Source organism: Rhinolophus ferrumequinum, chromosome 19 (assembly GCF_004115265.2).
Source record: "Rhinolophus ferrumequinum isolate MPI-CBG mRhiFer1 chromosome 19, mRhiFer1_v1.p, whole genome shotgun sequence".
NCBI classification, from domain to species: Eukaryota; Metazoa; Chordata; class Mammalia; order Chiroptera; family Rhinolophidae; genus Rhinolophus; species Rhinolophus ferrumequinum.
This window is the reverse complement of record NC_046302.1, coordinates 23,740,407-23,752,475: the sequence shown is the minus strand read 5'-3', so window position 1 is coordinate 23,752,475 and position 12,069 is coordinate 23,740,407. Positions and strand designations below refer to the sequence as shown.

The following is a 12,069-nucleotide window of genomic DNA, read 5'->3' as shown; positions in this document are numbered from 1 at the left end:
ACTATGCATGACATTAAACATCCAGGACACCATTGGTAAACTCCGGTCCATCTTCTGGGACTCCACTCCAGGAGGTGTTCGTGCCAAGAAAGCCTCCTGTCACATGGACTGAGGACACAGGGGATTGCATAGATCTCCGAGGATTCCACTTGATATATGTTTATGGTCCTAAGCATTGATAAGTTCAACTCCTGAGAAGGTGACATTAAACCACATTTTGTCTGTGGAACTCAGAATTTTGTCCATCAAACTGTTGTATTGCGGTGCTGTGTTCTGGCTTGGAGTTCCATTTCGGGAGACTTGTCAGGTTCCTGGAACAGTATCAATGCCGTTATTTGACTATTGTCTTAGTTGTTACTGATGAAAAGAAATGTAAATCAGAAAAATAAATACATTGATACTAGAGATATTCAAGGATTCACCCTAATAATACAAGTGAAACAAAGATGGAAATCACTAAGTGGGCTACAGGGGACCATGTGTGGCCTTTGTCAGGTAGTCTTTGCACCGAAGCTAGTCTGGATTGTATCATGAAGGCACGAAAGAGTTAAAAAATCTGTTCAAAACACTGTGTTCTCCCTCAAGAACAGTATGTGACAAAACAAAAATCACAAAGTCCAGGGTTAAACTTCTGCACACCTCAAGCATGTTTCCACACATAGGAAATTCAAAGTGTCATCAATGGCATGACTGACACAGAGAAAAATCTTTAAAGAGTGGCAGCAGCTCTTGAATAATCTTAACAGCCTCCAACATCATGGATGGAATTCTGAGGAATGTAGAGAATCTGGCAAATTGTATGGTTGTAAATTGGATTTAAAAAAAAAAAAAAACTCATGCGGAGTTGGTCTGAACAGTTTCATTATTCTATTGCCATGTCACCTACTAAGCGCTTTAAAATGTCTTCATTGTTTATATTTGCTTATGTCATTTGGAAGACAACCACATAATATAAGTATTATCATAGTTGTCCCCGTTCCTCTACCACCATTACACACCCCATCCCATACATCACGTTTTATGAAAGGAATTCCACTTATTTTCCTTTGTACATGTTTGTGAGTGATTTTTTTACTCTTTTGTGACCTTGATTTCTTTTCAGCATTCCTCCTGACTCAGGTACTCACATAGCAGAGAGAAAAGTCTCCACAACAAAAACAACAATATCGTGATAATAGCTAACCCTTGTGTTGTGGTGAATCAGGCATTATTTTTTAGCCCTTTATATGCTTCACAGCAATCCTGTGAGACTGATGCTATTATTATTATTTATTATGATTATAGAGGAAAAAGCTGAGGTGCTGCTGAAGTTACATAGCTTGTCAAGGTTACACGGGTAGTAGGGAGTGGAGACAGGATTTAAACCTAAACAGGTTTGCTCCAGAGCTGCGACAACACATTACTGCCTTAATTTCCACATAGAATAAGGTGAACAAACATAAAGGAAAAGGAGGTTTTCAGCTCTGTTGACTGTATTTGATAACCTACCTCACAGTACTATGTTACTGGATTCTGACCATAGAATATCTGGAAGGGAAAAAAAAGAGATCGATGCTTCGGGGAGAACATCCAATTGATGAAGAGTTTATGATAACCAGCAGAGCCTAGGCTTTCCTTAGGCAGTCTTCTTCAGAAAGAAGAAATTCCATTAGGTTTAGGCTGATTTCAGATGTGACATTTTTACCCTGTAATCATAAATGATCTTGATTAGGAAGAAGATGGAGAGGCACAAGAGATTGAAGAGTCAGTCCATTGTGGCTTCCGTGTCGTATTTAAGAGTCTGGAGGTAGGAGCGACTTACAGGAAATTGGAAAGCAGAGCCAATGACCAGGGATGACTGTAAAAGAATCATGATAACGGGAACCTAAAAGAATAGTGGGCTCAGGGCTTTCGCGCTCACAGTATTGAGACTATGGAAAAATTTTAACGAGAACAAAAAGCGATGTCGCTGTAAGTTCAGAACTGGAACAGATAGACTAATACTAACAGGCAAGCAGAACTCCTCAACTCCTATTACACTTCTGTCCTTTTTAGACAAGAAGGTCGATCTTTAGCCTGAGAAGAGTAGAGCAAATACTTGTAAGAGGAAATTGAAACTCAAGATAGGTGAGCTGATTGTGCGAGAGTGCGGAGCAGCACTAAATGAGTTCCGATGCCCTGGCCAGCATGAATTTTATCCTGACGGGCTGAGAGCACTTGCTGACTGCTTATAATCTTCGCAGAACTGTGAAGAGGAGAATTACTAAAGGCCTTGTCATGGGATAATGTCCCAATTAAAAACAAAGCAAATCAAGAAGTGGTTTTCAAACAAAAGAAGAGCCCCATGCTGACCTGGGGCCTAATTCTCCAACCAGCGATGATGAAAGGATGGATTGTGATTTCAATTTTCAGATGTACACAATAACTAGGAAACAGTATGGAATTGTTACAAGCAGAAACAAGAATGGTTTCTTTATTTCTTTTTGTGGTTGCTGAGTTATTAGACCTGAAGCCTAGGGCAAAGGATAAGTGTGTCAAATCTGGAGTTCAGGAAGGTGTCTGAGATGGAGATGTGGGCTGGATGTGTGGCCACTTGTTAAATCTACTGCTTTATGCACCACATGTCTGGAGATTCTGTTTTAGTGAGTCTTGGGTTGGGATCTAGGAATCTGTATTTGAGACAAAAGTCCCAGATTACTGGCTATGCTGAGCAAGTTTGGGAACTAACGGGCTGCACGGCAGACATACAAGTTGTGTTCATTGTTGTCATAATAGTATTAATACTACTATTACTAGTAACTAACACACTGAATCACCATGTGCCAGAGACTCATCAGTACTTTACAGCTATGATCTCGTTTAATCCTCAGACCCGCCCTAAGAGTAGGTGGTGTCCTTACTATACATTCTGTGCAGGTGGTGGAACTGGGACTTCTCTGCGGTCTCACAGATAGTAAGTGATGGGGTGGGATTCAAACTCAGGTGGTCTGACATGTTGAAAATCTGGGCTCCGAACCCCTCCACGGACTGCCCCTCAAAGAGCCTGGCTTTTGGTTCCGGAGTCTGTGTAGAGGGTGGTGTCCGGGACTGTGTCATGCCCTGTCTTTGGTATCTGAGTAGAACCTTTATGAAGATATCGGTGTGTCTCATTAGACTCTCTTGATACAGAAAGGCAGGAGGAATTTCTACATCTAGATGGAGTTATGAATTTATTGGTATCAAATCTTGTAGGGTTAAATATAAATGTGCTGCCCCTTGGGGCCCCAAACCAGTAGCAAAGATCCTGGAAGCTATGACTTAACAGTTGCCCGGTAAAAAAAAGATCGGGGTTGTGTGGGTTGACTGGAAGCTCAATACGAATCAACAGGACCTTTGTCCATGTTGTACCTCTGGCCTGAGATGAATGCCCTTTTCGACTTCCTCCTCTTTCTCCTGGCAAAGTTTTAATCATCTTTAAAGACAGAGCCTAAATGTCACTTCAGCTATGGAGTCTTTGATTTCCACGGGCAGATGTATCATCCCATTCTCTCTGCTTCTTTAGCACTTTGTTCCTGACGTTATAATTTTGTGATTATCTTTCTTAGTGTGTGCCACCTATGTCCACAGTCACTCAGCTGGAAACGGGAAGGCATCCTGGCCTCCCTCCCTCCTCCTGCTGGGAATCCTCATCCTCAGTGAGCCCTATCAGTTTTAACTGCCTGCATTATTGATACAAGCTGCCCCTTTTTCATTCCTGCAGCCCCTGCCTGCTTTAAGTCTGCGTCCTAACTTGTCGCCCAGCTGTCACTTGTCCCCCTGACCCTCCACCACACACACATTTCCCATGAAGCATCAGAGAATCCTCTGTCAAACATAATTTCAAGCCTGTGCTTGAAATTCGTGCCTGGCTCCCCCAAGCCAACAGGATAACCCCAAGCCCCCAACCATCTATGATCTAACCCCGTTAATTCTCTTGCCTCAACTTTTGACTCCCTCCCTTGCTTCTTGGACTCCAGTGACACTGAACTCATTGTAATTCCCCAGGCAGTATGCTGTTTCTTGCCGCCTTGTTCTAGCTCAGGCAGTGACTGCCTGGGATGGCTTTCTGCCACCTCCCCACCTCCACCCCCAGCCCGGCCTGGCTACTCCTGGGCTCTGCTTGGGAGGCCCCCAGATCCCTGCTCTGGGCTCTCTCATGCCCTGTGCATACCTCTACTTCCCAGTCTCCACTTTCTGTTGCAGTCACCTCTTTATTTTGCTCCCACATTAAGTCTTGAACTTCTGAAGGGCAGGGGCCCTGTCTTGTTCTGTTTCCAGTGGCAAATGGACACTTAGTACATGTTTCTTAAAAGAATTGTAATTATTTATTGTACTTGCTTGGAAAGACGATAGGGTTAGAATCTTGCCTCCTCCTCTTCCTGGATGTGCGGTTTTGGGTATTCCTGTCTAAGTGAGAACCTGTTTATTCGTTCATTTGTAAAATGCGGATGATTTCACCCCACTTAAGGATCTGTGAGAATTAAGTGAGATAGCAGTGCTTTATAAAACTTAAGACACTGTTCTAGAGATCTGCAAACTATAGTCCTGATGCCCATTTTTGTATGACGAGGGGTGTTTTTCATATATTTAAATGCTTAAATGCTTTTAAACAAATGACAAGAATATTTTTTGGCACTTGAAAATTAAATGAAATTCAAATTTAAGTATTCCTAAAGTTTTCTTAGAATGAACAGCAAGCACCATGTTCATTCATTTGTAATTGTCTACGACTGCTTTTGAACTACATCAAATGAGTTGAATAGTTTCAACAGAGATTCTTTTCTTTTTAAGTTAAAATTTATTGGGGTGACAATGGTTAATAAAATTACATAGGTTTCAAGTGTACAATTCTGTAATACATCATCTATATATCACATTGTGTGTTCACCACCCAGAGTCAGTTCTCCTTCCATCACCATGTATTTGATCCCCTTTACCCTCGTCTACCACCCACCTCCCCACTTACCCTCCGGTAACCACTAAACTATTGTCTGTGTCTATGAGTGTTGTTTCTTTATTTGTTTGCCTTGTTCCTTTGTTGCTTTCAGTTTTATATCCCACATAGCAGTGAAATCACATGGTTCTTGACTTTTTTTGTGCCTGACTTATTTTGCTTAGGATGATAGTCTCAAGATCCATCCTCATTGTTGCACACGGCAGTATTTCATCTTTTCTTACGGCAGAGTGGTATTCCATTATATATATGTACCACATCTTCTTTATCTAATCATCTATCGAAAGACACATTGGTTGTTGCCATGTCTTGGCTACAATAAATAGCTTCTGTGGCCTGCAAAGCCTCATACATTTACTGTCTTCCCCTTTTACAGAAAGTGTTTACTGACCCCTGCATCGTTCACTTATTAGGAAAATGCATGTGATTCACAACCTCAGCCATGCGCCACAGAGAACTCTTTGAGGGGAGGGTTCTTCTCTCTCATATTTGAACTTCCAGAGCCTCATCTTAGGCCTGGTAGAGTCACCAGTTAATGTTGCGGGAAGCCACAGGTGCTGGGTTTTGTTTTTCTGAAAAGGAGGATGTTCCAGTCAGAGTTTAGTGAACTGTTTAAAGAGGTAGTGAACTTCCCCCTGCTGGAGGTGTTAAAGGGAAGGTGGACACCCCCTTTTCATGGATTGCGATCCACAGGGTATCTCACCCTTGACCCTGTTGACATTTTGAGCTAGACAATTCTGTGTGTGGGGCTAGCTTGTGCATTGTATGAGGGTTGGAACATCCCTGGCCTCCTGCCACTAGAAGCCAGTAGCACCCCACTCCCACTTTCGACAACCAAAAGTGTCCAGATGTCCTCTGAGGGCCGTATCCATGCTGGATTGAGAGGCACTGTTGGAGAACATTCAAGTGTTAGCTATAGGTTAGACTAGAGAACTTTCAATGTCTGAAAAGCTGTTGTCACCAGAGGCTTCACAAATGGAGTTGGCTTCCCTAGGTGGATCATGTCACCAGCTCTGTATCTCAGAGCTAGGACCAGCCCCGCCGTGGAGGGTGACTGTGAGCATGAAATGAGATAGTGAGGCACCAGCAGAGTGCTTGGCATGAAGTAAATTTCAGTGTCTCCACTTTTGAGATGGTATTCCTTCAAGTTCTTCTTGTTTTTTGTGTTTTTTTTTTCCAACATGTTAATTTTGTTATTTTTGGACTGAATATTAAGAGGGGAAATTAATAATTAATAGGGAAAGTATATGTTTTAATAGTTACATGGAGCCCATTTTTAAGAAGACATTATAGATTAATAACAGCGTGTTATTCTGTGGATCCATTTTGTCATAGGGCGGAAGAATTTAGGAAAGGTTCAGCTGTTTAAAACATGTATGAAAATCTCCTAAAGTAATACCTGATTCCCATGGGTATTAAATCTTGGTAGCCAGTATTTGTTAGAGATGTGCTTTACAAACCTGGTTTCAGGAATTCTGACAGCCACCCTCTGCAGATAGGTGCTCATTCCTAGCTGAGGAAAATAGGCAGAGAGGTTGAGCAAAAGGTAGCATGTTGAGGACAGAAATTCCCTTTTCTGAAATAAGGTGGAGACAGATACTCGGAAATGAACATGCACAGTTTTCCTGATGGACGTGATGTGACCTTGAAATTCCATTCCTGTGGGTTTGGATGAGGAGTATGTTGCTGTTTACTCCCCTACCTTAAGGCAGATCTACTGGAAAACAAGACACTAGTAGTGGAGTTAAAAAGATTACTAGGTATGGTGACGGGTATTAACTAGACTTATGATTATCATTTCACAATATATACAAATAATCAGATCATAATGTTGACACCTGACACTAATATAATATTATATAATGTTACATGTCAGTTATATCTCAACTAAAATAATGATGTAGGATATGGCAATTATATCTCGATTTAAATAGTTTTTTTCTTTTTTTCTTCTAAGTGGGGAAAAAAAAAAAGGCTACAGTTTTTCCGATAGTCTTTCGAGTTCATTGATCACTGGGTGTGTACCTACCCCAAATGCCCAGCTTGGAACACGGCTGATCACTACGCTGTGCCTCCCGTTGTTTGCCTCAGGCTTGCTGCCCCTGCAAGCTCTGTTCCTACCTACCCTACTGAGTCGGAACCCTGCCACTGCCTCCCTCTGTGGAAACCTGGACTGGAGGTGAAGAGGCAGATCCCTGACCCATCTGAGTACAGACTTAAGACACATTGGTCCATTTTATAATAAGGTGAACTGGTGAGTTCCCTTTATTTGTTTTGGTTTGCTAAGAGCAATAGCTTTCACTTATTGAGTGCTTCCCTGGTGCCAGCACCAGGATAAAGTGCCCGGATATGTACAGCTGGCAAGTGTCTAAATATTGCCCAGTGTCTCGAACTTGAGAGGTGTTGGAAGCCCAACTTCTTACTTCTCAGTTACTCCCTAATATTTTCTCTTTTTTATTATGAAATAGATAGAGCATACAAAACATATAGGGAATAATAGAATTTGCACCCATGTGCCTACGTACATCTTTACATTTTACTGTGTTTGCTTTAGATTCTTGTTGGAAGAAAGGAATTACTACAAATAAAATCAAAACTGCCTGTATAATCAATCCTTCCTGATGTCTTCCCTATGTTGCCTCCTCTGGGATAGCCACTGTCCTAAATTTGGTGTTTTATCACTACCATATACATTTGTATATTCAGTGGCATTGCATTATTTTGGGATTTAAACTTTATACATAAAAATTGAGTCATCAATCATGCTTTTTTATTTTCTGGCAAGATTCATAGGGCAATGTGTTTTGTCTCCAGTCTGAATTTGGAATATTGCGTAAATAGATTTTTGAATTTACCAAAAATAATCGTCAACCCTAGGTTGATTTGTGATTAAATTTCTCTTTCAATCTTACATGGAAGTTAAAGAAGCTGACTTCTTGTTTGTTTGTTTTGAGATGTAACCCTGTGGATAGATGTAGTTCCAAATCTTCTATTTTAATGCTGTCGAATGTTCCCTTTTTTGGCTATGTGAAAATTTATTAGTCCATTCTCGTACTGATGGGTTTTTGGTAGTCTCCAGGTCCTGCTGTTACAACCATGCTGCAGTGTCGACTGGAGACCCATGGGAAACTTTCCCTAGGATTACACCCACTATGGAGGATATGTCCACATTCATCTTTACTAGAATTTTCCAAATTGCACCCCAGGGTGACTGTACCAGCTTCCACTAACACCTGTGTAAGGGGATTGGTTGCTCTGTGTCCTCGACTCGATACTCAGGATCCTTTCTTGCAAGTAACAGACTTAAAACTTCACTCATTTGATGAGTCTGAACTAATATCGCACTGTTGCTCCTAATAACTTTTATGAGATGAAATACTGTGTGCTATTTAACAAAGTTCAGATTTACATTTTTTTTTCTTTATTTTCTTACATGTGAGAAGGTCAGAACATTAGATGAGAATTCGATTAGAATACTGGATCAGTAGTCTGGATTTTTGCAACTTTAGCATTTGCAAAACTTCACAGGCATCATCCAGGTAGCCCTTTCATTGTGAAGCTTGCACTGGATCGCTTCATTCAGATGACTGCTCTAAGGTTTCTCTACTTCTGGGGCTTCCCTTTCTCCTTTGCAATTTCTGATTCTCTTCACCAGTGCAGACTGCTCCTAATGCTGGCCCAGTAGCTGCGGAAATCCCTCCCTCCCGCAGGCCTATCCACTCTTCCTCCTCCTGTATTGGATCCCCATCAGTGCAGGGTAAAGTTTCCTATAATTAATGCAAATGCTGCATGAGTTCTGCTGAGCCCTAGTTGTCCTATGATGTCAGTAGGGCTGGAAGAAGTAGTGAAACTAACTTCAGGGATAGGTGGATGGCAGTTGGTATGACTGAGTTTTAAGCACACTAGGTAGTTAACTGTATATGTGATGATAGAGAGGGAGAGGGCAAGAGGTAGTTACTTTCTAGGTTTTAATTATAGAAAAAATAATTGAATTAATCTTTATTTATATTTTTAACAAACCCCTGTCCTTCAAATTATATATATATATATATGTATATATGTGTGTATGTGTGTGTGTATATATGTAAATATATATATGTATACATGTGTATATATATGTATATATGTACACACCCACACATATAGACATACATACATATATATATATACATATGTGCATGTATATATCTGATACACACACACACACACACTTCGGATTGATTGGTTTTACTTGGTATAAAATACTTTCTTGCAGTAAGTATATTGCAGTTTCATTTTTTAATTAACAGAGTATGTATTGAAACAAACTTCATAGTCAGAATTAGATGAGAATATAAAAATCTACCTACTAAAATGTATACTTTTTTCTAGAAAAGTTAAGTTAGTGAAGGTAGTTCATGGAGCTACAAACTACTTGGCTGTCCCCACCTCCAGGTCCACTTGCTAGTTCTTCAGTCACAGTGACCATTTTAATGGAAATGTTCAGTCCTTAGAAGAACCTAGAATGTGTATTATTTAGGTTTTACAGGACGAGACAAGTGGGATTTGTTTCTTCTACTCCAGTTATCAAAAAGATTAACCCTTTGCCCTCTACATTCTAATTGTAACCATTTGAAAACAAAGGGGCTGTTTGTACATGATAGTTGAAAAAAAGGAGGCTTTAAGCCAAGTAGAATGTTTCTCGGTTGAAGGAGGTAGCAATCATTGCACACATTTTTTTTTCTTGTGTTGCAGGCATCTGTAGAGGCTTCTGGTGGAATCGCATTATGCAAGACTGGATTTCCTGAAGATGTTTACAGTGCAGTCTTATCCCAGGATGTACATGAAGGACAGCCTCTTCTCAATGGTACTATCTCAAAAGATATATATGTACATACAGTGTCTATGCTCTTAAAACAAATTAGCCATTAAAAAGTCTCTAAATTAACTGTACTGTATAACAAGTATGAATTTTTCACAATCACTATAATGAGACTATAGGGACCTTATTTTATGATTACAGAAGAACTCAGGAGTCTCTTATACACAGTATTGGAAGGCTCCTGATCTCTTGAAAACTTCAGATTTCTTTCATTTTTAATTTCCAGGGGAAACCATAACACAACTATTTTTTTATAATTTTTCTGCATACATTTTACTTAGTTTGAAGACTATTTATCAAACATCTGCTTTTGATGGTTTTAAAAATTATTTACAACAAAAATCCACTTAGTATTTTGAATTAAAGCAATTACTATAATATTATCTTTGATAAAACATGTCAAACTTGAATATTTAGCTAAATTATATTGAACAGATTTAGTAGGTAACGTTTCAAGGCAGGAGCATGAAATCCGTATTTTTGTTATGACATTGTTTATAGAAATTACTAGATAGCTAATTTGGTTGTAGCATATGTGAATTTCAAATATAGACTCATCTCCTATTTCCATATGGATCAAGTTCGTTATAGTCATCGTAGGAAGACTCTTGCCAGTAAGTCTAGATAAAATCTGAAATAAAACTTGAGTATCAAAAGCAAAATTGAAAGCCCCCTCCTTTACCTCTAATTGAAATCAAATAAAATTTTGGTTAGTAGTATTTTCGTGGACTTATTTATCATTACACAAAATGTCATTGAAATGTGAAAGCAAGAAGAATTGATTAGTAAGTTGTATTTAAATTATAATCCCCCACAAATTGTGCATATCTCTGAGGTTGTTTGAGAGAGCTGCTTTTAGAAAAATCTGTGCAACCTCGGCTAATTAATTTACACAGAGCTCTACCACAGAGCCTTAATTGAAGTGCCTCTGCAGCACTGAGAAACCTTAGTAGTACAATGCTTAAGAATACCATAGATAGGACTTTGAAGTATAAATTGCCTCTTAGCTACTAAGGTTCTTTGGTGCAGGTTATCATTTTATTTTTATTTCTATTCTAATTGTGATTTGCTCCTACCTATGTGATCTTTCTGAAGCTGAATTTTTTTTAAAGACATCTTCCTGTCCCTGTCTCATTATATGGTATTTTAATAGTAAATTTTAAATCAATCTGTCTCAACACTGAATTGCTATCTCATCTAGTGAGTAATGGTTGACAGAATAGAGGTTTAATTCAAATGAAAGTGTAGATTTTTAAAAACTTAATGTAAGGCTTGGAGTTCTGCCCATGTGTTATTTTCTTTAAATCTGTGAATTATTATGTGGTCTCTTAGGACTTATGTGATCTGTAAGGTGTGCTCAGTTGTTACCATTTTTATTTTTTAGACTTGAAAAAAAGTAAAAACCTGTTTCTCTCATAATACTCCAGTACTTTTTTTTTCTTTGTCATTCATAGACTATGTTAGAGGACACCAGCATCTTAAAGCTTAAAACATAAAGTTCAAAATATTGATTTGTAGACAAAAATTTTTTTTGAAGGAAGAAATCTTACCCAGGCTTTTGTGAAACATCAACATTCCTTTTCACACAAGTGTTGTCACTTGTTATATTTCTTTCGGAGAATCGTTACTTAGAAGAATTGTAGATTTTTATTTGTTATGGGGGAGTTTTTAGTGTATCTATATAATGAACCCAAATACCATGCCATAATTATGTTCATGAATTCTGTAGACTACAGTAAGTCCATTCACTTTATAGATACTAATGCTGGTCCAGCCAGAGTGGTCACTTTTGTCATGGTGCTGTGACTTTTAGTGTTTAAGGAAAGATGTAATTGTCCATAAGAAATATGTAGCAGTCTCCGAGGCATTTGCCTCATGGCAAGTTCTATCATATTAAGGTTGACTTTAGAGTCAAGAGTTACGTAAAAGTTATAACTGATAACTCTTGATGCTTCCTTTAATTTCCCATTGGTGACAGTTGGGGAGAGGAAGACAGTGGTCCAACAATATGTATGGTATGGTTTCATAGGATACACACCTAGTACACTAGACCTTGTACTAGAGTTTAACGTTTTGGTTTATAGATGCCATGAATGCTGATTATTTTTCGAACAGTTCAGTGACATAATCTTTGTGAAGGTGCTTGAAAAACATTCAGCATTAGATGGAGGTGTAAGGCAGTATTAGTCATATTAGAAAAGCTGCCTGGAAGGAAGAAGCGTGAAATGTAAAACCCCGACTACAGTTTAAAGAGTAT

At 39.1% G+C, this 12,069-nt stretch overlaps 1 protein-coding gene across 1 annotated transcript in view; it reads left to right on the top strand.

The window, feature by feature from the left end:
• Positions 1-12,069, top strand: part of CDH2 (cadherin 2) — a 210,346-nt gene that overhangs the window by 21,674 nt on the left and 176,603 nt on the right. The window contains exon 2 of the mRNA XM_033087476.1: positions 9,686-9,797. Within this exon, the coding sequence (XP_032943367.1) occupies positions 9,686-9,797 (112 nt within the window). The remainder of the gene's footprint in view (positions 1-9,685; positions 9,798-12,069) is intronic.